This window comes from Rhinoraja longicauda, chromosome 2, assembly GCF_053455715.1.
Source record: "Rhinoraja longicauda isolate Sanriku21f chromosome 2, sRhiLon1.1, whole genome shotgun sequence".
Taxonomy (NCBI): Eukaryota; Metazoa; Chordata; class Chondrichthyes; order Rajiformes; family Arhynchobatidae; genus Rhinoraja; species Rhinoraja longicauda.
In genome coordinates this window covers 92,623,419-92,651,096 of record NC_135954.1, presented here as the reverse complement: position 1 = coordinate 92,651,096, position 27,678 = coordinate 92,623,419, and the positions used below count along the sequence as shown (strand labels likewise).

General features: G+C 46.3%; 2 protein-coding genes across 6 annotated transcripts in view; one reads left to right on the top strand and one right to left on the bottom strand.

The window, feature by feature from the left end:
• Positions 1–27,678, top strand: part of LOC144607370 (WD repeat-containing protein 48) — a 112,765-nt gene that overhangs the window by 68,589 nt on the left and 16,498 nt on the right. For 2 of the 5 annotated variants that reach the window (XM_078424163.1, XM_078424186.1), the window contains exon 19: positions 69–1,903. In XM_078424163.1, the coding sequence (XP_078280289.1) occupies positions 69–164 (96 nt within the window). In that variant the 3' untranslated portion in view covers positions 165–1,903. The other 3 variants (XR_013549095.1, XR_013549094.1, XR_013549096.1) reach the window with 3 other exon arrangements.
• LOC144607385 (uncharacterized) overlaps positions 9,396–27,678 on the bottom strand; it is a 62,810-nt gene continuing 44,527 nt past the window's right edge. Inside the window, exons 6-11 of the mRNA XM_078424198.1 lie at positions 27,077–27,369; positions 22,543–22,704; positions 18,569–18,705; positions 15,177–15,283; positions 10,425–10,810; positions 9,396–9,710 (exon numbers count right to left, since the gene is read on the bottom strand). Of these exons, the coding sequence (XP_078280324.1) occupies positions 9,704–9,710; positions 10,425–10,810; positions 15,177–15,283; positions 18,569–18,705; positions 22,543–22,704; positions 27,077–27,369 (1,092 nt within the window). The 3' untranslated portion in view covers positions 9,396–9,703. The remainder of the gene's footprint in view (positions 9,711–10,424; positions 10,811–15,176; positions 15,284–18,568; positions 18,706–22,542; positions 22,705–27,076; positions 27,370–27,678) is intronic.

Below are 27,678 nucleotides of genomic sequence, written 5' to 3'. Positions count from 1 at the left end.
CCACAGCAGCCTTGTTCGGCCATTACGGAGTGTTTTAATCGAAAGCATCACTTCAAATCCCATTACAGGTGCTCGATCCAAACATGGACCTGCGGACCGTGAAGCATTTCATCTGGAAAAGCGGAGGGGACCTGACGCTCCATTACCGGCAGAAGTCGACGTGATGTCCAAGCAAGGGAGCCGAGGGCTTGGTGGCTCACACAAGCCAGCAGTTTCATGGCGAACTCTCCCTCCGCGCCCAATTTCACCATCTGTACTGGGCGAAGCGAGTAGTAACGCTGCCCCCTTGCACCGCTCAATTTTAGACCCAGCCCGTCGATTAATCTACAGAGAGAATTAATGTAGCCCATCTACAGAGAGAAGCGCCAAATTATACAAGCACTTCCAACGTCATATAATTTAGGAAGAATGCAGAATGTAAATTTAAACGATCCCAATGCACTGTCTTAATTAGAACAGGCAGGCCAAAGGTTATGGTAGATTTATAGTGCGGTGGTTAATACTCTGTGCAGGTTAAAATACATAGATAAATGCTCCAGATATTGGACATAACCACCTCTTCCAGTTCCTTTAACCCATTGTCTCAGATATGTCTGCATGGGCACCAGGCTAGCTGTCGTAGTCGCCTTACTACATGTGATGTTACCTGTGTGAATTGTATTTCTCCATACATTCCAGGCATTTTTTTCGACGGCATCTAAATGTCAGCAGTCCTGATGGCTCCTTTATGAAGTAGAGTGGCTGATTGGAATCAAAAGGGAAAGTGCAGAGAGCAGATTCATCGCTAGAGTTGGAACCAAGCTGCAAGCTAAATGTAAATTGTACCCCCGATCGAATGTTCTCAGTATTTATGTTTGTACGTTTTGTCCGGTATAATTAGCGGTGCTACATCTATCAGAGCTAATCTAGCAAGAGATGACATCTTGTAGAAATAATTTAACTGACAAGAGAACAAAAATCCAGGTAGCAGGGCAAAAGCACATTTTCAAGGTTATGGGGGTCAAGTTCTTTGTTAGAATGATCGAAAGATGATATGGATCACGGGGAAGTGACTGAGTCCAGGCTAAGGGAAAGTTAAGTACAGTAAAAGAAACAGTAAAAGTACAGAAAAGTAATGGCATGATTGGTTTTCCAGAGGACGAAATCCAATGGTCAGAAGGACCTATATCCAGACCCCATCTTGGGAGGAGTTTGTTGTAAATACTGTACTTTTTTATTCAGCTGACTGAATTTTTTTTATTTTTTTTTAAAATGAAAAGCTTTTGAATCTTTGTAGCTGATCGCAATTTTTTTTTGGATATTGTAGATCCAGAGTTGAAACATTAAGGCATAAATAAAATAATATTTAAATCATTGTAATGCTTTCAATCTAATTTAGTTTAGTTTAGAAATGCAGTGTGGAAACAGGTCCTTCAACCCACCGGTGACCCCTGCATACTAACGCCACACTACACACACCAGGGACAATTTATATTTACACCAAGCCAATTAGCCTACAAACCTGTACGTCTTTGGAATGTGGGGAGAAACCGGAGCTTCCCGGAGAAAACACATGCAGGTCACGTACAAACTCCGTTCAGACAGCACCCGTAGTCAGGATCGAGCTGGGGTCTCTGGCACTGTAAGGTAGCAATTCTACCACCGTGCTGCTCCAAATTCTTGAACCCAAACTCTAGTTCATATTTTCAATTTAAATTTTAGGTGTTGGGTGCAGCTAATTAATCTAAATGAATGTAAAAGGAAAAATTAAGTTTTGTTTAGTTTAGAAATACAGCGCAGAAATACATCATTCAGCCCACCGAATCCACGCCAATGATTGATCACCCGTTCGCACTAGTTCTATGTTATCCCACTTTCTCATCCACTCCCTACGCCTTAAGGGAAATTTACAGAGGCCAATTAACCTACAGATCCGCTCGTCTTTGTGATGTGGGAGGAAACCAGAGCACCCAGAGGAAACCCACACAGTCACAGGGTGAACGTGCAAATTCCACACGGACAGCACCCGAGGTCAGGATCGCACCCGGGTCTCTGGTAACGTGAGGCAACATCTCTACCTGCTGTGGCACTGTGCCACCCTTTCATGCGGTGGCAATATATGGCCATTATATGGCCATTTTTAAGCATTGATCCATTTTATGTCCATTGGAATTTGCCATTGTCTCCCTCTGCCCATTAATCTGTGTACATCAGATTTATTCACAAAATGCTGGAGTAACTCAGCAGGTCAGGCAGCATCGCGGGAGAGAAGGAATGGGTGACGTTTCGGGACCCATTCCTTCTCTCCCGAGATGCTGCCTGACCTGCTGAGTTACTCCAGCATTTTGTGAATAAATCGATTTGTACCAGCATCTGCAGTTATTTTCTTATAATCTGTGTACATCAGCTGTGTACATTATTGTTATTTGTATGGAGAAACAGTGAAAACGTTTGTTTGAAGGAATGGGTGACATTTCAGGTCGAGTTTGTTTTGATGTGCTATGCATGCAAGTTACATCTTTCATGAGTACATCAGGTAGTCCAAATGAGAAAATAAACAGAGTACAGAAAATAGTGTTACAGGTACAGAGAAAGTGCAGATTTTTTTTTAATTGCAGGAGCTGCAACAAGGTCGCTTGGAAGATCAAGATCTCATCTTTAGCACGAGAAGTCTGTTCGAGAGTCCGGTGACAGCAGGACAGTGGGAATTCCCGAAACATGTTATGTGCGTTCAAGCTTTATGTATATGCTGCCCAACGGGAGAGGGGAGAAGAGGGAATGACCGTGGTGTGAGCGGTCCTTGATTATATTGATGGCTTTCCCGAGGTAGCGTGAACTATAGGTGGTGTCGATTGGAGTAGGTGAGGGGAAGACTGGTTTGTGTGATGGACTGGGCTGTGTTCACAACTCCGCAAATTTTCCCACACCAAGTTACCGTACCAAGATGTGATACCACCAGATAGAATGATGTCCATGGTGCATCTGTAGAAATTTGTAAGAGCTTTTGAAGATGATGAATTTCCTTCATCTAGTGAGGTAATAGAGGCATTGGTGCTTTTCTGGATGGTGCTTCAATGTTCACGCCAAATTGTTGGGGATATTTACACCTAGGAACTTGAAAATCTCAGCATTGACATCTTCACATCAGCACCATTGATACAGACTGGGGTTTGTACACCTTGCTTCCTGAAGTTCTTGTTTTGTAGCCTTCCTGAACTCGGTCTCATTATTGTTTGAGATCTGTCCCACTACAGTGGTGTCGTCTGCAAACTTAGAGCAGAATTTGGCCACAGAGGTCAGGGGTGAGAACATAGCCTTGCCGGCTGTGTTGAGAGTTATCATGAAGGGTGTTTATTCACCTATCCTTGCTGATTGCAGGTCATGAAATCAAAGACCCAGTTGCTGATGGTGGTGGATCCTAAGTCTAGGCTTTCACATATTAATTTGGTTGGATTTATTCACAAAGCTGGAGTAACTCAGCAGGTCAGGCAGCATCTCGGGAGAGAAGGAATGGGTGACGTTTCGGGTCGAGACCCTTCTTCAGACTGATGTCGGGGGTGGGACAAAGGAAGGATATAGGTGGAGACAGGAAGATAGAGGGAGATCTGGGAAGGAGGAGGGGGAGGGAGGGACAGAGGAGCTATCTGAAGTTGGAGAAGTCGACGTTCATACCACCGGGCTGCAAACTGCCCAGGCGAAATATGAGGTGCTGCTCCTCCAATTTCCGGCGGGTGAATAAATCGATTTGTACCAGCATCTGCAGTTATTTTCTTATATTAATTTGGTTGGAATTATGGTATCAAAGGTCAAAATATAGGAGTCTGACATAGGTGTCCTTGTTATTCAGATGTACCTGCAATGAGCAGTCATACAGCATGGAAACAGGGTGTTTAGCCCAACTGACCAAGATGCTCCATCTAAGCTAGTCCCATTTGCCTGTGTTTGGCTCATATCCCTCTAAACCTTTCCTATTCATGTACTTGTCCAAATGTCTTTTATATGTTGTTATGGTACCTGCGTCAACTACTTCCTCTAGCAGCTCATTCCATATGTAAGCCATCCTGTGTGCGAGAAAGTTGCTCCTCAGGTCCCGATTAAATCTTTCACCTTATTACCTGTGCCCTCTAGTTCTTGATTCCCCTACCCTGGGTAACAAACATGTGCATTCACCATATCTATTCCCCTCATTACTTTGTACGTCTCTATAAGATAACTCCTCAGACTTTTGCGCTCCAAGGAATCAAGTTCTAACCTGATCAGCCTTTCCCTGCACACAGGCGCTCGAGACTTTAGAGATACAGCACGGAAACAGGCCCTTCAGCTGACCAAGTCTGCGCTGATCAGCGATCACCCTGTACACTCCTACACACTAGGGACAATTTACAATTTTACCATGGCCAATTAATTTACAAATCTGTACGTCTTTGGAGTGTGGTAGCAAAACCGGAGCCCTTGGGGAAAACCCATGCGGTCGTACTGAGAACATACAAACTCCGTACAGACAGCACCCGTAGTCAGGATGGAACCCGGGTCTCTGGCGCCGTCAGGCAATAGCTCTTCTGCTGCGCCACTTTGCTGCCCCATCATTGTCTTGGCAACAATTGTTCGTAATTCCTGCACTCTTCCCGTTTAATGGCATTTTTCCTAAAGCAGGATGACCAAAACTGAACATAGTATTCCAAGTGCGGTCTCACCAATGTAGAACCAGGGAGATGGTGAATTGCAGTGAATCCGGGCTGCCTGCGAAGCTGGATTTGATGTGTGTCAACACCAGCCTCTCAAAGCTATTTTGAAAAATTAAAAATGTTGTGTACTTATGGCAAAACAAGACTGTTAATGTTTCTACCAGTGTGCCTGCGCACCTAGCTCTGAACTTAAAAGGAAATGAAATCACTGTGCAAAGGATCTTTTAAACAAAATCAGTATTCATTATCCTGACTGTTTTGTTCTTCAATGGTTTGGTTTAGTTCAGAGATACAGCTTGGAAACAGGCCTTTCGGTCCACGCCAACCAGCGATCACCCCATACACCTAAACGTTAATCGCCACGGTGGTGCAGTGGTAGATTTGCTGCCTTACAGCACTAGAGACTCGAGTTTAATCCTTACTATGGGTGCTGTCTGTACGGAGTTTGCACGTTCTCCGAGACCACGTAGGTTTTTGTCGGGTGCTCCGGCTTCCTCCCACACTCCAAAAAACGTGCAGTTTGTAGGTTAATTGGCTTTTGGTTAAAAAAAAATTAGTTGTCCCCAGTGTGTAGCATAGTGCTAGGGTATGGGGAATTCGCTGGTCAGCACGAACCCAGTAGGCCAAAGGCCTGTTTCCACGCTGTATCTCTAAAGTCTAAAGATGCATCCATCAGACCTCCTGTGGTTGGTTACGTGTTGGCTATTCAGAATAAACCATTCGAGTTGCTGCTGCACAAAACCAACCGGACAGGAATCTACAATCCTGTCACTTCAGAGCTGGTGTGAGGTAGTTGAAGGACACAGAGTAAGTCTTTCTTATTGAGCCAGAGTGATATTGTGTATAAACATCCCCTTCGGCCCTATTAGCCCACACCGACCAACGTGTCTCAACTACACTAGTCCCACCTGCCTGCATTTGGCCTTTATCCCTCTAAACCTGTCCTATCTCTGTACCTGTCTAAATGTTTCTTAAACATTGCAATAGTACCTGCCTCATCTACCTCCTCTGGCAGCTCGTTCCATACACCCACCACCATGTGTGTGAAAAGGTTACCCCACAGGTTCCAATTAAATCTTTCCCCCCTCACCTTAAACCTATGTTCCCTGGTTCTTGATTCCCCTAATCTGGGGAAGAAACTCTGCGTTTACCCGATCTATTCCTCTCATGATTTTTGTACACTTCTATAAAATCACCCCTCATCCTCCTGCGCTCCAAGGAAGAGTCCTAGCCTGCTCAGCCTCTCCCTATCCCTCAAGTCTGGCCAACATCCTCGCAAATCTTCTCTGTGCCCTTTCCAGTAAGAGGAAAGATCTCTTTTTCGACTCGGTGTTTGTACATTTATGGGAAACCGTCAGCACTGGGGCATTGCAGTGCTCTCTCTAAATCAGAAGGATGTGAGCATGTCCAACTTTAGGGTTAAACCTGCTCTGGAGCTGCAATGCAATACTGAGGCTGTGCCGGACAGTCGGACCTGCGGACTTTCAGTTGAGGAGATAAAATGAAGCTCCTACCTTCTCAGGTGAGCGATATTGATCCCATTGCTACTATTTAAAACTTTGAACACAGTAAATATCCCTTCAACAGCTATTGTGTGCAGATTTGGGCCCCATATCTGCATTGTGATCCGTGTTGGGCCCCATATATGAGGAAGGATGTGCTGGTGTTGGAGAGGGTCCAGAGAAGGTTTACGAGAATGATCCCAGGATTGATTGGGTTAACATATGATGAGCGTTTGACGGCACTGGGCCTGTACTCGCTGGAGTTTAGAAGGATGATGGGGGAACTCCATTTAAACTTACGGAATACTGAAAGGCCTGGATAGAGTGGACGTGGAGAGGATGTTTCCATTAGTGGGAGAGTCTAGGACCAGAGGCCATAGCCTCAGAATAAAAGGACGTACCTTTAGAAAGGTGATGAGGAGGAATTTATTTTGTCATCGGGTGGAATTCATTGCCACAGACGGCTGTGGAGGCTGTCAATGGATATTTTTATGAGATGGACAGATTTTTGATTAATAAGGATGTCAGGGGCTATGGGGAAAAGGCAGGTTGAGAGGGAAAGATAGATCAGCCATGGTTGAATGGTGGAGTGGACTTGATGGACCAAATGTCCTAATTCTGTTCCTGTAACTTATCAACTTCCCAAAAAGGCACATTTGGATAATGTATTAGTATTTGTGGGGCCATAATTTGCCATTTAAAAAAATTATGGGCTGAAGTATTTGGCAATTAACAAAGTTGGAGGATGACCCGAAGCATTGTCTGTCCACTGTAGCTTAGTCACATCTTTCCTCATTGATTCTTCCACAGTGCACGAGGACGTGACACTACCAGATTAACCAATTTCAGGTCCCACCTCCAAAGCTGAGACATCACATAGTCATAAGGCAGAGAAACAGGCCCTTCAGCCCACTATGTCTTGCCAGCCTTCCTTGCCCATCTACACTAATCTAATTTGCTAGAAAGCTCGAGGAGAGGAGGAGCAGGACAAAGCGTGGCAGGTAATAGTGAACACAGTCGAGGGGGGTTGCTGCCTGACCCCCTGAGTTACTTTTGCACTATGTGTCTTTTTTCTGTAAACCTGCAACTGCACAATCTGGAGTGATATGCATGTCTGCTCTGTGTCGAAGCATGTAGAGGTTTTGACTGAGGCTTGTACAACTGATGTGTTATTTGCTTCCAACATCAATTAATGCAACCCACCTCCATTGACTATCTGTAGGGTCTCGACCCGAAACGTCACCCATTCCTTCTGTCCAGAGATGCTGCCTGTCCCGCTGAGTTACTCCAGCTTTTTGTGTCTATCTTTTACTATCTGTAGATGTTGATCAGTGAAACACCAGTATAATTTGGTCCAAGACACAGGCTCAGCAGATGTCCATTTTCTATCGCCCCTTAATTTTATCTGATGTTGCAGCATTTTGTGTAGGAATGTACACAAATGTACAGGATTGCTCGGCGATCGTTTCGCTCAACACCTTCGCTCAGTCTGCCTTAACCAACCTGATTTCCCGGTGGCTGAGCACCTCAACTCCCCCTCCGCTAGTCTGACTTTTCTGTCATGGGCCTCCTCCAGTTTCACAGTGAGGCCCACTGCAAATTGGAGGAACAGCACCTCATATTTTGCTTGGGCAGCTTACAGCCCAGTGGTATGAACATTGACCTCTCTAACTTTAGATAGCTCCTCTGTCCCTCTCTTCTCCCCCCCCCCCCTTCCCAGTTCTCCCACTGTCTTCCTGTCTCCACCTATATCCTTTCTTTGCCCCGCCCCCCTGACATCAGTCTGTAGAAGGGCCTTGACCCGAAACGTCACCCATTCCTTCTCTCCAGAGGTGCTGCCTGACCCGCTGAGTTACTCCAGCATTTTGTGATACCTTGCAGCATTTTGTTGTGTGGTTCGTATACTTTTCGACCTGCTGCTATTTTTTTCTGTCTGAGGCACCTTCACCTACCTTCCAGTTTTGCATTGTATCACTGCCAAGTAATTACCCTCGTCAAGAGCAAACTGATGCAAAGCATATTTCATTGGAAATTCAGGAAAAAAACAGGCACCACCACAGGAGTGACAAATGTATAAAATGCACATGTTCAGTGTTGTAAACCTTCTGAATATAAGCGATTTAGGAGGGTCGGTATGTGAGATTTTTGGGAAGGCACATAGAAAGTAAGGTGTAAGATGCTCTCTTTGCAACAAAATAAAGTTGCAAAGGAAATTATTAGATTACAGAAAGAAAAGTAATAAAAATCAAGGATCTGATTTCCCTTGCTTTAGGTGTGGCAAGATAGGTTCACTGGAGCAGCCTGACTTGTCGAGCCACATTTTTGGATTATTTATAGAAGCAGAATCCACATCAAGTGGAAGTTTTGTTTTTAATTGCCTAATGCATCATTTTGTATATTAATTGGGCGACTTAAAACAGCTCAGAACTGACACTAAATGTGGTTGCGGCAGTAAAAGTCTGTTTGTCTTCCACATCCATGCACAGCCTGTCAATGAGCAGCAGACCACGAAAATAAAGTGAGACAGGAAAATAAGGTTGGATAGGCTTGACTTAGTTTCTCTAGAACTCTGGAGGTTGCGGGGAGACCTGATAAATGTATATAAAAATATGAGAGGCATAGAGAAGGTAGACAGTCAGAACCTTTTATCTGGATGGAAATATCATATACTGTAAGGCAGAGTTTTAAGGTGAAAGGGGCAAAGTTTAAAGAAGATGTGTGGAGCAATTTTTTTTACACACAGGGTAATAAGCGCTGGAATGTGCTGCCAGGGGTGGTGGTGGAGGCAGATACAATAGCGGCATTTAGAAGACTTTTGGATAGGTACGTGGATCTGGAGGAATAGGAATGATGTGCAGGCAGATTTAAGGGTGGTAACAGCGATAGAGTTGCTGCCTTACACCGCCAGACACCATTTCGATCCTGTCTATGGGATTTCTCCAAGTGCTCCGGTTTCCTCCCACATTCCAAAGACGCGCAGGTTTGTTGGTTAATTGGTTTCTGTAAATTGTCCCCTGTGTGTAGGATAGAACCAGTGTACGGGTGATTGCCGGTCGGCGCGGACTCGGTGGGCCGAAGAGCCTGTTACCACACTGTGTCTCTAAGCTAAGAGAACTGTTGGTCTTGGCATCATGTTCAGCACAGACATTGTGGGCCGAAGGGCGTTTTTGTGCTGTACTGTTCTATGTTCTACCAAACGCTCAGAAGTTCAATCTGGTTTCAGTGCAGGTTTTATTTAGTACAGGTACGTACCAGCAGTATTAAATGCTACAGTAAACTGAGACAGTGAGGCTATCGGTGCTACCCAGTCCTGGATTCAATCAGTCTCGGTATTGTCAGTGCATCTTCTCTAAAGCTATTTGCTGGGCCCCCAACAGCAAGCCCATGGTCAACAAGGTGCAAGTCTGGTTCAGTGTCGCTAAAAAAACAAGGTAATCGACCAGCCATTGGGAAACCAGGACTCCCAAGAATCTTCTGTTCATTGGAACTATTCCCTTCAGTCTGACCACTCTCCTCTCTGGTACTCCTTATGCAACATCAACGCCTGTAGGAAGAACACAACCAATGATTAAAAACAGCTGGGCTTTTCAGAACCTCCTGTCATCTCCCCTCCATTCCCACAACGGTGCTCTTCACTGGCTTGCTCAGTCATTTCCGATCATACACTCATGAAATACTTTTGTACACGCTTTCAAAGGACAAACAAACCTGGACTAATATCAGAGTAATAGGGCACTTAACAGATCCAGCTGCCCATCGATTCCGCACCGACTATCTGGTCGCCACCTACAATAATCCTCTTTTGGGATGGGACCCTCTTCAGAGGGGTTGCAATCCGAAACGTCACCTATCCATGTTCTCCAGAGATGCTGCCTGATCTGCTGAGTTACTCCAGCACTTTGTGTCTATCATAGGCAGTGGGTGACATGGTGGTGCAATGGTAGAGTTGCTGACTTACTACACCAGAGACCCGGGTTCGATCCTGACTACGGGTGCTGTCTGTATGGAGTTTGTATATTACCCCGTGACCTGGTTTTCTCCGGTTTCCTCCCACACTCCAAAGATGTACAGATTTGTAGGCTAATTGGCTGGGTATAATTGTAAATCATCCCTGGTGTGTAGGATAGTGTTAGTGTGTGGGGATCGCTGGTAGGTGCGGATCTGATGGGTCGAAGGACCTGTTTCCGCGCTGTATCTCTAAACTAAACTAAGTCAAGCTGCTCCTTGAGGATGTTTAGATGCCCAGGCATGGACTCACCTCACGACCTTCCTGAGACTGGCTCTGTTTGGTGCATGGTGGCTGAAGTCGGGAGGTAGACTGGCGGTGATGGTGAAGGTCCGGCTATTTGTTTTTGGCTGTGAGGGGGAGACTGGTGCTCTCTCTGTCCTCTCGTTACCGTCACTCCATTCTTCTTGAGAAGGGTGCGCGGCTCCGTCAGACGTCCTGGAGGAGCTCGAGGTGCCGGATCTCCTCAAGATTCTCCTAGTCGGGTTAGGATCCTTGGGCGGGTGCTGCTTTTTCTTCTTGGTGAGGTGACTGTACTCCCCTCGACCGCCCGCGTTGTTTGTCAGATTGTTGAGCGATCCAAGAGAATACCGATGTTGTGCTGACCTCAGGCCTGGTGGCGAAATGGATTTCTTTGGCTATATGAAAGGTTGAATGACCTTAATTACTTCTCAATCTGGCAAAGTGCAAGGTGAACACACAAAGTAACTGGGACATTATTTAACAGTTGTACAAGATGTCGGTTAGGTCCACCACTGATTTTCCGACAAATGGTGGTCCGGCATCTCAATTAATCCAGACAAAATCACAAGAGCGCACTTGAAATCCCCCTCTCCCCACCACCACCGCCCTCCCCACCGGATGTCCATCAAAAAATGTGCCACCTAGGCTGTGTGAGGTGACCGATATCAACCTCATCGGGACTTCTGTGGCCGATTAAATTTGCCCCCTGTGGCCAGAGCTCTGGAACTCCGGCTTGGCCGAAGCTGGCAGATCCATTCCCATAGCCGACCTCTGTGACCGATTCGATTTTGCGGACCGATATCGCAGCTCCTCGATGGCCTAGGCAGACCGTTCCCTCTGAGGCTAATCCAGAAAGGCCCCTGAACCAATGGTGCCAGAAAATCAGTGTTGGACCTGTATTGTGTTCAGTTTTGGGCACCGTGCTGCAGGCAAGATGCCATTAAGCTAGAAAGTGCTGAAACAAATAACTGCAGATGCAGGCTAATAGCTGGAAAGTGTGCAGAGAAGATTTACTCGAGGGCCTGAGCTATTGGGAGAGTTTGAGCAGGCTAAGACTTTATTCCTTGGTGCAAAGACGACTGAGGGGTGATCTTACAGCGGTGTATAAACTCTTATAAAAGGGGAATAGATGGGGTGAAAGCAGAGTCTTTAACGCAGGATTGGAGAAACGAGAACAAGAAGGTCACGATTTAATGTGAGAGGTGAAAAACTTAATCGTAAACTGAGGAGAAACTTTCTCACATAGAGTGTGGTGGGTACCAGCAATGAGTTGCAGAGGAGGTAGTTGAGGTGGGTACAATAATAACATTTAGAAAACATTTGGACGGGTACATGGATAGGAAAGGCTTAGAGGGATGTGGGGGCAAACACAGGCAAATAGGCTCGATGGGACTTTTTGGTTGTGCTGTACTTCTCTATGGCTGGAGTAAACCTGATGGGCCGAATGGCCCAATATGAACTAATGACTAACTGTACTGTATCACAAAATGCTGGAGTAACTCAGCAGGTCAGGCAGCATCTCAGGAGAGAAGGAATGGGTGACGTTTCGGGTCGAGACTGAAAAAGACCCGAAACGTCACCCTCTCCTGAGATGCTGCCTGACCCGCTGAGTTACTCCAGCATTTTGTGAATAAATACCTTCGATTTGGACCAGCATCTGCAGTTATTTTCCTACACTAACTGTACTGTGACATGGCCACTATGACAATGATCCGTACTGAATCACTCGCTCAGTCGAGGCAACACAAAGGGCGTGGGGATCTCTACACTGAAATGACGAAAGGTAAGGTGGGTAATTTCATTGATTGTCACATCTTGCATCTCTCAGTGGAAATTTAAACTGTAAAATAACTTCACAGAAATAACTATCTAAGTTCTAACCAGGAAGAATGGGCCCCAAAGGTTATGTCTTTTAGATGCAACATTAAATGGGTGGCGCAGTGGCATAGAGGTAGAGTAGCTGCCTTACCGCGCCAGAGACTCGGGTTCGATCCTGACCACGGGCGCTGTCTGTACAGAGTTTGTATGTTCTCCCTGTGACCGCACGGGTTTTCTCCGGGTGCTCCGGTTTTCTCCCACACTCCAAAGACATACAGGTTTGTAGGTTATATAAGAAAATAACTGCAGATGCTGGTACAAATTGATTTATTCACAAAATGCTGGAGTAACTCAGCAGGTCAGGCAGCATCTCGGGAGAGAATGGGTGACGTTTCGGGTCGAGACCCTTCTTCAGACTGATGTCGGGGGTGGGACAAAGGAAGGATATAGGTGGAGACAGGAAGATAGAGGGAGATCTGGGAAGGAGGAGGGGAAGGGAGGGACAGAGGAGCTATCTGAAGTTGGAGAAGTCGACGTTCATACCACCGGGCCGCAAACTGCCCAGGCGAAATATGAGGTGCTGCTCCTCCAATTTCCGGCGGGCCTCACTATGGCACTGGAGGAGGCCCATGACAGAGAGGTCAGACTGGGAATGGGAGGGGGAGTTAAAGTGCTGGGCCACCGGGAGATCAGTTGCGTTAATGCGGACCGAGCGCAGGTGTTCAGCGAAGCGATCGCCGAGCCTGCGCTTGGTTTCGCCGATATAAATAAGTTGACATCTAGAGCAGTGGATGCAATAGATGAGGTTGGAGGAGGTGCAGGTGAACCTCTGTCTCACCTGGAAAGACTGTTTGGGTCCTTGGATGGAGTTGAGGGGGGAGGTGAAGGGACAGGTGTTGCATCTCGTGCGGTTGCAAGGGAAAGTGCCCGGGGTTAGGGTGGTTTGGGTAGGAAGGGACGAGTGGACCAGGGTGTTGCGGAGGGAACGGTCTCTGCGGAACGCAGAGAGGGGAGGGGATGGGAAGATATGGCCAGTGGTGGGGTCCTGTTGTAGGTGACGGAAATGTTGGTGGATGATATGTTGGATTTGTAGGTTAATTGGCTTGGGTAAAAATTGTAAATTGACCCTAGTGTGTAGAATAGTGTTAGTGTGCAGGGTGATCGCTGATCATCATGGACTCAATGGGCCGAAGGGCCTGTTTCCTCGCAGTATCTCTAAACTCAACTAAAATAAAGCTCTTTTTGCCCTCTCAGTTACGATGTGTAACTGCCAGAAAATTCTCATCAATATCTGACCCAATATTTTACCCTCAAACTAATCTAGACCTCATTTAGAACAGATTATCTTGTTCACAGTGTAAGATGGAACTGCAGATGCTGGTTTATACTGATGATAGATACAAATTGCCTGAGTAACTCAGTGTGTCAGGCAGCATCTCTGGAGAAAAGGAATAGGTGACGTTTCGGGTCAAAACCCTTCTTCAGACTGAGAGGGAAGAGTGCTTGCTCTGGATATCTGCAGTGTTTTCTATATAATAAAATCATTTAGGGTAAGTCCTTGGAACATCTTGATAGATACTATATATGTTAGGAACCAGGGACCCTCTGCCTTTGGGCTCTTTACGGTTGCTATATGCTTCCCAAATCCACTATCATGGATCGTAGAGAGACAAGGAACTGCAGATGCTGGAATTTACAGCAAAACAAACACCACTTCATATTCCCCTTGGGTAGCTTACAACCCAATGGTATTAACATTCAATCCTTGAATTCTTCCATTTTAGGTAACCTCTAACTAACCCTCGGCCCCTCCCCACCTCCCTTTCTCCACCACTCCTCCTCTTTATTTACTCCCCCATTCTCTTCCCTCCCCGCCCCTGAGCCCCACCTCGGCTCCCACCACTCTCTCCTCCCCCCGCACGCTACTCTCCTCCCTCTGGCTTCCAATCCGCAATCCAAACCTGTCTCACACCTTCTGCACTTCCAGTATCTCTGGGCTTTGTTTTAACCATCTGCCTATCAAAAAACACCCTCGCCTACATCCACCTATTTCCTGCCCCTCTTTGTCCTGCTCTCCCCTTTATTTTACAGTCAGTCAGAAGAATTGATCTCAGCTTGAAATGTCACCCACCCATGGTGTCCAGAGGTGCTGCCCGAGCTGCTGAATTACTCCAGCACTTTGTGCCCATAAGTGCAGGAGAAACTCAGCGGGTCAGGCAGCACCTGTGGAGGGAAAGGACAGGCAATGTTTCAGGTCGGGACCCTTCAGGCTGATGGAGGGGAGGAGGGAGAAAGCTGAAAAAGAGGGGTGTGGAGGAGTACAAGACGTGGCAGATGATAAGTGGTGACAGGTGAGTGTGGGGTTTGACAGGCACTTGGGTGGATTAAGTGACAGTGGCTATCGGTGAAAAGCAGACAAAAGGGTGGTCAGATAAGCAAGAAAAGAGGAGGTGTGAAAGATAATGTTGGAGGGAGGGATATGGGTGAAGGATACGGGAAGGGAGGGAGATAAATGAGGTGGCAGATGAGCGTACGGAAGAGGGGAATTAGGTTTCAATATACCTTCTACAACAACTTTGTCTTTAGACTTTTGAGATGCAGGGAGGAAACAGGCGCTTTGGCCCACTGAGTCCATGCCGACCAAGGATGAACTGTACAATAGCACTATCCTACACACCAGGGAAAATTTACACAAGCCAATTTTGGAACGTGGGAGGAAACCGGAGCACCCAGAGAAAACCCACGCGGTCACAGGGAGAACGTACAAACTCCGTACAGATGGAACCCATAATCAAGATTGAACCCGGGTCTCTATCGCTGCGCCACTGTGCCACTCTGTCTCTAATTATTTTGACCTCAGCAAAGAGCGACAGCATATTAAACATGCTGTTTACATGTAAGCACAAGAGTCACAATTTTGATTTGCATTTAGTCCCATCATACCTTTCTATTTATAACGTAGAATATTTCATGCACTGGAACAAATATGGCAAAGTTCTCGTAACACTGAAAGTATCTCTTTCCTTCAAATATGCCGTCATGCTTTCCACCTGAAATCCAAACAGATAATTGAGAACCTTTAGATTATTGAAGATACATCAATACAGCAAAAGAACAAGCCCTTTGTCCCAGAATATCTGTGCTGGCCATGATACCAATCCAAACTAACCTCTGCACCCACATTGTCTGGATCCCTGCATTCCCCACCTGTTTATGTGGCTGTCTAAATATCACTTTGCTCTTGTATCTGCCACCACCACTTCCCTCGGCAGTGCATTCCAGGTACTCACCAGTCTTCTTGTAAAATAAAAACTGCTTTATAAATCTGCTTTAAGCTCTCTCTATCCCCTCCACTCATCTTACTGTAATGCCCTCTTGGACTCAGAGTCAAACAGTATGGAAACAGGCCCTTCGGTCCAACTTGCCCACGCCGACCAAGATGCCCCATCTATACTAGTTCCACCTGCCTGCATTTGACCCATATCCTTCTCAACCTTTTCCTATCCCTCTACCTGTCCAAATGTATTTTAAATACTGTTATATTACCTGCCTCCACTACCTCCACAGGCAGCTCATTCCATATATCCACCATCCTTTGTGTAAAAAGGTTGCTGCCCAAGATCCTATTGAGTGCCTCTGTGCAATTACGCTATTTATACCATCATGATCTTATACACCTCTATAAGAAAATAACTGCAGATGCTGGTACAAATCGAAGGTATTTATTCACAAAATGCTGGAGTAACTCAACAGGTCAGGCAGCATCTCAGGAGAGAAGGAATGGGCGGCGTTTCGGGTCGAGACCCTTCTTCAGACTGGAGTCTGAAGGGTCTCGACCCGAAACGTTGCCCATTCCTTCTCTCCTGAGATGCTGCCTGACCTGTTGCCCAGTCTCCAGTTGTCAGACTCTAGTCTGAAGAAGGGTCTCGACCCGAAACGTTGCCCATTCCTTCTCTCCTGAGATGCTGCCTGACCTGTTGCCCAGTCTCCAGTTGTCAGACTCTAGTCTGAAGAAGGGTCTCGACCTGAAACGTCGCCCATTCCTTCTCTCCTGAGATGCTGCCTGACCTGCTGAGTTACTCCAGCATTTTGTGAACAATGTACACCTCTATAAGATCACCCCTCATCCTCCTGTGCTCCAAGGAATAGTCCGAGCCTGCCCAACCTCTCGCTGTAGCTCAGGCCCTCGAGTCCTGACAACATCCTCATAAATCTTCTCTGCATCCTTTCCAGCTTGACAACATCTTTCCTACAACAGTGTAACCAAAACACTACAGAGATTGTATTTAACATTTCCAATTGGGCAATATAAACAACCATTCTGCCCTCATTTCCTGTTGTGATGTTAACTATTCGAGAAGATGCAGCAAGGTCCATTGCATCTCAAAGTCGTCCCTGCATCCACATAATTCCTGGCCAGCGTTGACATAGAACAGAACAAGAACAGATCTTACCTACACATAATCCATATCTCTCCACCTCCTGCATATCCATGTGCCTGTGTAAAAGTTTCTTAAACTGCACTGTGATATCTGCATCCATCACCACCCTCGACAGCGTATTCCAGGCACCCATCACACTAAATTTTTTAAAAACTTGCCCCGCACATCTCGGCTAAAATTTCCCTCTCTGGCCTTAAAGCCATGCCCTCTAGTCTTTGACATTTCCACCCTATCTATGCCTCCCATTATCTTATATACTTCTATCAGGTTTCCCCTCAACCTCTGACGCCACAGTGAAAACAATTCAAGTTTGTCCATCCTCTCCTTATACATAATACCCACTAATCCAGGCAGCATTCTGGTAAATCTCTTCTGCACCCTCTCCAACATCCTCCGCAACCTTCCTGCAACGGGGTGACCAGAACTGCACACAATACTCCAAAAACAATCTAATCAATGTTTTAAAAAGCTGTAACAGGAATTCCTGACTCTTATGCTTAATGCCTTATACTTATAATTAAGTTTTCAAGAGAGAGTTAGATTTAGCTCTTATGGCTAAGGGAATCAAGGGATATAGGGAAAAAGCCGGAACGGGGTACTGATTTTGGACGATCAGCCATGATTATATTGAATGGTTACGAGAACTTTGCCATATTTGTTCCAGCTGGCTCGAAGGGCCGAATGGCCTGCTCCTGCACCTATTTTCTGTTTCTATGCCCTGACAGATGAAGGCAAGCATACCACACGCCACCTTTACCTCTCTCTCTCTTTCTACTTGTGTTGCTACCTTTAAGAACCTAAAGACTACAAACTTAAGATAATAGACAATAGGTGCCGGAGTAGGCCATTCGGCCCTTTGAGCCAGCACCACCATTCAATGTGATCATGGCTGATCATTCTCAATCAATACCCGTTCCTGCCTTCTCCCCATACCCCCTGACTTCGCTATCCTTAAGTGCTCTATGTAGCTCTCTCTTTAAAGCAAAGTAAGAAGGTGCAAATAAAAAGCCCTGGAAGGAAGATACAATTGGGAAGGGGCAGGTCCCACGGCTCCAATGGAATTAGTCCACTCGGGGAAACAGAAGGAAGATGCTAGCAGATGCGAGGACCAAGAGACACACATTTACGATATAATGAAAGATATAAGCAGGGGCACTGGCTCAGATGGGATTATTGCAGTAGATCTAATGGCCTCTTCTGCACTTCAGTAATTCCATGATCTTTTTTGCCACAATCTGCATTTTGAGGAGAATCATCCCGCCTTCCATCATGATTTGTTTTGTTCTCTTCATAGGTTCAAATGCTAAAATCCCATGGGAGATATATCTTTTATTTTCAAATTGCCAGTACCTTTTGCCAATTTAGCATATTTTTTCTATGTGGGCTTAGTTTAGTTTAGTTTAGAGATACAGCAAGGAAACAGGCCCTTCGGCCCACCAAGTCTACACCGACCATCAAACACCCGTTCACACTAGTTGGTTCCTACACACGGACAATTTACAGAAGTCAATTAATCTACAAACCCGCACGTCTTTGGTATGTGGGAGGAAACGGGCGAACCCGATGAAAAGGGAGAAGGTACAAACTCCGTACAGACAGTATCCATTGTCAGGATCAAACCCAGGTCTCTGGCGCTGTAAGGCAGCAACTCTACCACTGTGCCACATTGCCACCCTAAATGATGGAATGTGTGGATTTGGAGAGCAGAAGGATTTGTTTTATGTTCTTCATAGATTAGAGTATTCAAATTGGAAGTATGCTTATTTTAAAATTACTTGTAAATTTTGCTAACATCCTTTTCTTCTGTGTGGGCCCATTGACTTAGCATTAGAGCTTAAAACAGCACCCTTGCAGCACAGTAAAGGAGGGTGAATTCTAGGCAATGATACTCACTAGGTTCATCCAGCTCAACTCCAACAAAGACAGCATTGGCCATTCCCGAGTTGTCCAAATGGCCAACGTAACGTGCGGTGCCTGACTTGTTGCCGTTCACAATCACGTAATCGTTCACACTGATAGGAAGTTTCTGTCTGTTGAAGGACCAGAAGCAAAGGTTAAACCATTGCACACCATGCCAGTCATTGGGACCTTTCTGAAGAATAGACCTGCCCCAGTAATTCAGACCTGCATATCCGATCATTTTATTGCATCTAAAGGGTGGGCTGCCGAGGAGTGAGGAAGATTGTCCAGGAGCCATCCAAGTGAGGACCCGGCGGCGGGCGGCTGAGGACGGGCCCGCGTGGGTGCTGGAGGGCGGTTGAGGACGGGCCGCCGAGAACAAAGAGGGACCCTGCGTGTGGGGGCCTCCGAGAACAAAGAGGAACCATTTGGGGCTACATTGAACACTTTGTAACTTTGTCAACGCCCGAAACGTGGTGACTGTTTGCACACTTCGTGTGGTATAAAAAACAAAGAATTTCATTGTGACATGTCAAATGTGATAATCAGTCAATTAAAATCACCGGGATTTATTCAATCTCTGAATACTTTTGTTTAGGTTTAGTTCATGTTTATTATTATTGCTTGTAACGAGGTACAGTGAAAAGGTTTTTATTTGCATGCTCTCAAATAAATACAATCAAGCCAATCACAAGTACAAGTACAAGTGGGCGGCACGGTAGCGCAGCGGTAGAGTTGCTGCTTTACAGCGAATGCAGCGCCGGAGACTCAGGTTCGATCCTGACTACGGGTGCTGCACTGTAAGGAGTTTGTACGTTCTCCCCGTGACCTGCGTGGGTTTTCTCCGAGATCTTCGGTTTCCTCCCACACTCCAAAGACGTACAGGTATGTAGGTTAATTGGCTGGGTAAATGTAAAAATTGTCCCTAGTGGGTGTAGGATAGTGTTAATGTGCGGGGATCACTGGGCGGCACGGACTTGGAGGGCCGAAAAGGCCTGTTTCCGGCTGTATATATATGATATGATATGATATGATATGATACAATAGGTAGAGCAAAGGGGAAGATCTGGAGGTTTAGGTTTCTGATAGAGGTACCAAGATACAGTGAAAAGCTTTGTTTCGCATGCTTTCCAATCAGACTGATAATACAATACATAAATACTATCGTCAAACGCAAGTACAATAGATAGAGCAATGAGAGGTTTATTATTGTCACATGTATCGAGGTACAGTGAAAAGATTTGTTCCGCATGTTATCCACACAGATCAGATAATACTAAGCACAAATACAATAGGCCAAACAATAGATAGAGCAAAGGAGAAGATACAGAGTGTAGAATATAGTTCTCAGCATTGTAGCGCATCAGTTCCAGAGACAAAATCCAATGTCCGCAATGGGGTAGAGGTGAATCGGACCGTACCCGAGCTTATGGAAAGACTGTTCGGAAGCTTGATGCAGAGGGGAAGAAGCTACCGTAATGCAGTTTGGACAAATCCACACTCGCCCCACCAACTTATTCAGGTTCCCATTAACCTGCACTGAGGCAATTAACATTAGCCAATTCGCTCACCAGCATCTCTTTGTGACGTGGGAGAAATCAGGAGAAAAGGTGCAAACACTGCAAGAAAAAGTACCCGATTTCAGGAATGAACCTGGAACTATGGACCTACAAACCAGCAGCAATAACTGCTGCACTAACTTGCCAGCCCATCATTTATTCAGAAGATACTCACTGGATGTTTAGTTTAGAGGTACTGTGTGGAAACAGGCCCATCAGCCCACTGAGTTGGCATCGACCAGCGATCCCCGTTCATTACCCCTATCCTACACTCTAGGGCCAATTTACAATTTTTACCACAGCCAATTAACCTATTAACCTGTACGTCTTTCGAGTGTGGGAGAAAACCGGAGCACCCGGAGAAAATCTATGAGGTCACAGGGAATATTTACAAGCTCTGTACAGACAGCAGCCGTAGTTGGGATCGAACCCGGGTCTCTGGCGTTGAAAGACAGTAACTTAACCACTGCGCCACCGTGCCGCTCTTAAAATTAGATTTATGTTTTCCCCTTCTGTCTCCCTCAACACTAAACAAGGTTACTTATTCTGTGAATGGTTTGTTGATTTGTCATTGTGTCATTTACAGAGGTCATCACCATTGATGTCTGTGACATGGCTCTGGGATGTCAGTGACTCTATGCCTATTTTGCAGGGATGAAACTGAAATATTGTCATAGACCAGTGCAGCATGGAAATGGGTCCTTCAGCCCAATGTCCATGTCAATTGTGACAACTACACTGCATTAAGCCCATATCCTTCTATGTTTTTCATTTCCAAGTACCTGTCCAAATGCCCCTTAATATTGTAACTGTGCTTGCCTCCACCACCTCCTCTGGGCAGCTCGTTACATATATCTACCACTCTCTGTGTGCAAAGTCCATCCCTCAGATCTCCTTTAAATTTCTCCCCGTTCACCTTAAAGCTGTTTAAGTTCAATATCAAGCAGCTTATGTAGAAACAAGGAACAGCAGATGCTGGTTTACAGAAACAAGACACAAAGTGCTGGAGTAACTCAGCGAAGGTATCACAAAATGCTGGAGTAACTCAGCAGGTCAGGCAGCATCTAGGAGAGAGGGAATGGGTGACGTTTCGGGTCGAGACCCTTCTTCAGACTGAAGAAGGGTCTCGACCGGAAACATCACCCATTCCCTCTCTCCTAGATGCTGCCTGACCTGCTGAGTTACTCCAGCATTTTGTGATACCTTCGATTTGTACCAGCATCTGCAGTTATTTTATCACGGAGTAACTCAGTGGGTCAGGCAGCATCTCTGGAATGAGGGGAGGGGAGGTTGAGGGGAGACTTGATAGAAGTATATAAAATTATGAAAGGCATGGATAGGGTAGACAGTTAGAACCTTTTTTCTAGTGTGTAAATATCCAACAGTATAGGGTGCGAGGAGGAAAGATCAATGGTAGGGACCTGGAACACACTGCCCGGGGTGGTGGTGAAGGCAGATAAAATAGTGGTGTTCAAGAGGCTTTTGGGCAAGCACATGGAAGTGCAGGGAATAGGGAGATATGGATCATTTACAGGCAAATGAGATCAGTTTAACGGAATCATGTTCGGCACAAACATTGTGGGCCAAAGGGCCCATTCCTATGCTGTACTGTTCTATGTTTTTACATGGTCTTTTGGGTCCTCAGACTGAATTAGCGAAGCTAATGTTCAATACAAAGCAGCGGATCTGAGGAAGATTTTTTTTCAGCCAGAGAAAGGATGGAGTTTGGAACGAGCTTCCTGAGAAGATGGTGGATGCAGGTCCTCCTACAGCATTATCTATAATCTAGGCACGTACTTAAATTGTCACATCCAGGTCGGCTATGGCACAAGCACTTCTATAGTTGGCTCTGAGATGGTCAGCATGGACATGGTGGGTCGAAGGGCCTGTTTCTGTGCTACATGACTCCCAAGATTGGAAAGTAAAATCAAATCGATTGCAAAAATGAAATACAGGTCCACCACCGATTTTCCGGCACCCTTGTTCCAGAGCCTTGCTGGATTATCAGTTTTGCCAGACCAACAGAGGTCGGGGGGGGGGGGGGGGGGGGGGGGGGCGGGGTGGGTGCAAATTCTACCGCGGTAAAGTTATGAAGTCGGTAAAGTAATAAAAATATTCATTGTAGTTCCCATGGTCCCTCTTCGTTCTCAGCAGTCCCCCCACACCGGCTCCTTCTTTCCACTTTCTGTATGTTTGAAAGTTCTGGGAGCAGAATTAGGCCATTTGGCTCATTCAATCATCGCTGATCTATCTTTCCCTCTCAACCCCATTCTCCTGCCTTCTCATCTTTCCTGTGACTGGTTAGCATGCAACAAATGCTTTTCACTGGACCTCCGTACACGGTGACAATAAACCAAACGAACTAAGGATTGACGTGAGGCGAGGAAGTGGACTAAGGTCGAAGCTCACCTCTGAAAGTGCAGCAGCGGTTTGATCTCCTTGTCATGGCCGTTCCGACGGCTGGTCAGCTTGTAGTTACTGAAGAAGGAGACACAGCTGGAGCACTGGCATCCGACCATAGGGAAAGGGAAGACAGAGGAACTTAAAGTGGCATCGACCAGAAAATCAGGACTAAGGCAGAAGAGAAGAAAACCACACTCAGCAACAATGGATTAAACCGTTCACTGGAGGAGGTCAGATTAGAGGCTGACGCAGTTCATGTTACAGCAAAGCACAGCTGTGGGAAGGAACTGCAGATGCTGGTAAATCAGAAGGGTCCCAACCCAAAAAGTCACCTACTCTTTTTCTCCAGAGATGCTGGCTGACCCACTGAGTTACTCCAGCATTTTGTGTCTATCCAACAGAAAAGCATGTCCAGGACTGCAAGTCAGAGTCATACAGTACGGAAACAGGCCCTTCAGCCCAACTAGCTCGTGCTGACCATGATACCCCATCTAAATTTAGTTTTGTTTAGTTTATTAAATTATTTAGTGTATCTTCCCCTTAGCTCTACCTATTACACTTGAGTTTGGCTTGATAGTATTTATATATAGTATGATCTGTTTTGTTTAGTTTATTATTGTCACGTGTACTAAGGTACAGTGAAAAGCTGTGTAGAAAAGAACGGCAGATGTTGGTTTATACGGAAGATAGACACAAAGTGCTGGAGTAATTCAGCTGGTCAGGCAGCATCTCTGGAGAAAAAGGATGGGTGACGTTTCAGGTCGGGCGTCACCTGTCTGAAGAAGGGTCTCGACCTGAAACGTCACCCATCCTTTTTCTCCAGAGATGCTGCCTGACCCACTGAGTTACTCCAGCACTTTGTGTCCATCTATAGTGAAAATCTTTTGTCTGAGTGCTATCCAATCAAAGAAAAGACTGTATATGATTACAATCAAGCCTTCCACAGCGTACAGATAAAGGATAAAGATATTATAGATACATAAAATTCTTAAAGGATTGGACAGGCTAGATGCAGAAAAAATGTTCCCGATATTGGGGGAGTCCAGAAACAGGGGTCACAGTTTAAGAATAAGGGGTAGGGCATTTAGGACTGAGATGAGGAAAATCTTTTTCAGCCAGAGAGTTGTGAATCTGTGAAATTCTTTGCCACAGAAGGCAGTGGAGGCCAATTCACCGGATGTTATCAAGAGGGAGTTAGATTTAGCTCTTAGTTCTCATGGAATCAAGGAACATGGGGAAAAAAGCAGGAAAGTGGTACTGATTTTAGATGATCAGCCATGATCACATCGAATGGCGGTGCTGGCTCAAAGGGCCGAATGGCCTACTCCTGCACTTATTTTTTCTATGTTTCTATGGTACAACATTTAGTGTCCAATTATAGTTCAAATGTCTCCAATGACGTGGATTGGAGGTCAGGTCTGCACTCTAGATGGTGAGAGGACAGTTCAGTTGACTGATAATAGCTGGGTAGAAACTGTCCACCAATCTGGTGGTATGTGTTTTCAAACATGTGCCTCTTGTTTGCTATCCAGCCAAAGAAATGACTCTACACGAATACAATCAAGCTGTCCGCAGTTCACAGATAAAGGAAAAGAGGGTACAACATTTAGTGCGAGTTATAACATTGAGCTAGTCCCACTCGCCCTCGTTTGGCCCATATCCCTCGATACCTTTCCTATCCATGTACGTGTGCAAGTTCCTTAAATGCTGTTATAGTACCTGCCTCCTCTGGCTGCTCCTTCCACATAGCTACCGCCTTCTGAATGAAAACATTGCCCGTCAGGTTCCTATTAAATCTTACTCCCCTCAACTTAAACATACATCCTCTTGTTTTTCTTTGGTCCCTTTTATTACTTTGGCAGCAACAGGTCCTTCTCTAGGACCAGCAGCACAGGGGCACCTCAGGGCTGTGTGCTCAGTGATTGCTCCACTCTCTCTATACCTATGACTGGCACAGTGGCGCAGCAGTAGTCACTGCCTTACAGCTCGAGAGACACGGGTTCGATCCTACTCCAGGTGCTGTCTGTACAGAGTTTGTACGTTCTCCCCTTGACCTGCGTGGGTGCTCCAGTTTTCCCCCACACCCCAGAGACCTCCAGGTTTGTAGGCTAATTGACCTCTGTAAATTGTAAATTGCCCCCAGTGTGTGTAGGATGCTGTTAATGTGCGGGGATCGTTTGTTCGCGTGGACTCGGTGGGCCGAATGTTTCTGTGCTGTGTCCAAACTAAACTAGACTGCGTAGCCAGACACAGTTCCAATGCCATCTTTAAATTGGCGGATTATATCTTTGTTGCTAGATGAATAATGGATAGTGACAAGTCAGAGTATAGGAAGGGGATTGATAATCTGGTAGAATCGTGCCAGGGCACCAACCTTATTCGGAACGTTAGCAAGATCAAGGAGCTGACTGTGTCACAAGGAACTGCAGATGCTGGTTTACACCGAAGATAGACAAAATGCTGGAGTAACTCAGCAGGCCATGCTGCATCTCTGGAGAATAGGAATGTGACGTTTCAGGTCGAGACCCTTCTTCAGACTGATTGAGCTAGATGGGAAGGAAAGAAAACTGCAGAGGCTGGTTTAAATCGAAGGTAGATACAAATTGCTGGAGCAACTCAGCGGGTCGGGCAGCATCTCTGGAGAGAAGGAATGGGTGACGTTTCGGGTCGAGACCCTTCTTCAGACTGATGTCAGGGGAGGGGGCGGGACAAAGATAGGATGTAGTAGGAGACAGGAAGACTAGTGGGAGAACTGGGAAGGGGGAGGGGAACGAGAAGGACAGAGGAGCTATCTGAAGTTAGAGAAGTCAATGTTCATACCGCTGGGGTGTAAACTGCCCAAGCGAAATATGAGATGCTGTTCCTCCAATTTGCACTGGGCCTCACTCTAACAATGGAGGAGGTCCAGGACAGAAAGGTCAGATTGGGAATGGGAGGGGGAGGTGAAGTGCTGAGCCACCGGGAGATCAGGTTGGTTAAGGTGGACTGAGAGCCGGGAGATCAGGTTGGTTAAGGCGGACTGAGCGGAGGTGTTGAGCGAAACGATCGGCGAGCCTGCGCTTGGTCTCGCTGATGTCCGCACTCTAGCTGGTGAGAGGACTGAAGAAGGGTCTAGTCCCGAAACAACACCTATTCCTTTTCTCCAGAGATGCTTCCTGACCCGCTGAGTTAGGAGCTAATTGTTGACTTCAGGAAGGGAAAGTTGAGGGACCATGCATCTGTCTTCATTGGTGGGACAGCATTAGAGAGAGTCAACAGCCTCGGGTTTGATGATCTGTCCTGGGCCCGGCACACTGAAGGAGTCACAAAGAAAACTCACCAACGTCACCTATCCATGTTCTTTAGTGATGTTGCCTCACCCGCTGAGTTACTCCAGCACTTTGTGTCACTTTTTCTTCTAAGCTCACCAACGCCTTTACTTCCTCTGAAGTTTGAGGACATTCTGTGCGTCACCAAATACTGTATCGAACCTCTACAGGTGTATGGTGGAGAGCAGACTGACTGGTTGCATCACGGCCCGGTGTTGAAGTTTGAAGACTCAGGAATGAAGGAGGCTGCAAAAAGCGCTGTTTATTGCCTGGTCCATCACACGTACTGACCTTCCCACCACCATAGGGTTCTACATGAATCACTGGCTCAAGAAGGCAGCCAATATGGTCAGTATCACCAATCAGAGAGCAGTCCGGAGCTACCACCTACCTCACTCAGACTATCTTTATTTGGACTTTACTGAACTTTACCTTACACTAAACATTATCTTGCACTAAACATTATTCCCTTTATCCTGTATCTGTGCACTGTGGACGGTTGATTATAATCATGTATAGTCTTTGCTGACTGGATAGCACTAATTACAGTGAAAATAGCTTTTCACTGTACCTCGTTACACTTGACAATAAACTAAATTAATATCATCAAAGACCAATGACACCCCGGCCAACTCTCTGCTCACTGCTACCACATCGGGAAGAAGATACAAGAGCCTGAGAAGGATCACCTCCAGGTTTGAGAACAGCTTCTACCCATCAACTCTCAGGTTTTTGAACCACCTAGCACAAGCTAATCACAACCGCACCGAACCACTAAGGACTTTGCACTACTCAGGTTGCACCACGTAGGTTAGTTTAACCTGGCACGGGCATAGTGGGCTGAAGGGCCTGTTCCTGTTCTGTGATTGTTCAAGGATGGTTTCAAGGACTCCGTGGAAAAGTCTGACGTGTCCGCTGACTCATGGGCATCCTTGGTCCATGACTGCTTAATACAGACAAGGGGTGCACGGGCCGAGCACACTGAGATGGTCAGGTCTTCTCATTAGGGGCACACTGAAGCCCAGCGTAAACCATAGAAGAACTGCAATATCTCCCAAACCATCACCCACCAGTCCCACCCCCTACCTCCTGCTCCGTCTGTGCCAGTGAACTTGGGTCCAAGTCTGGCCTCCACATCAGCCACCAAAGAGCTGGTAGTTCAACCTTGAAACCCAAGGGACCACCTGAGAAGGAGACGGAAGGAACCAATGGCCATTCCTCCCTGCACCTACCTTCTCGGCTTTGGTACATTGCAGTGGGACCTGGGTTGTGACTGGCCTTCCATAACTGGAACTGTACAGTCCATTGAGAGGTTCCTCGCCCTGCTTGGCTCGGCTTCATTTGCCTTCACTCTGAAGCATTGGTTTTCCTCGCAACCCTCCAGCCCCGTCTCCTGACAAAGGGCCTGAGTGCCACATCGGCAAGCAGTGGGAAATGGGTCTGTGACACACGACGTAGGTTCCTGCCGATGTCCCCTTTCATGATGTGTCTTCCCCGTGGACAGAATCTCCTTCGGTTGGTGTTTCTGAAAATTCAAAGACAGCGTCAATTTAACACGAAGATCTCGGAGAAAACCCACGCAGGTCACGGGGAGAACGTACAAACTCCATACAGACAGCACCCATAGTCGGGATCGAACCCGGGTGTCCGGCACTGCATTCGCTGTAAGGTAGCAACTCTACCGCTGTGCCACCGTGACCGCCCTTATTTATGCCTCAAGGCAGTGAAGTGAGGAGAGAGTTTTTTAGGGATAGAGGAGAGGGTGCATTTACAGAGCATATTGCAGAATGAAATATCGCAGAAGGACACTGTGTTCTCCAGCAGGACTTTTATA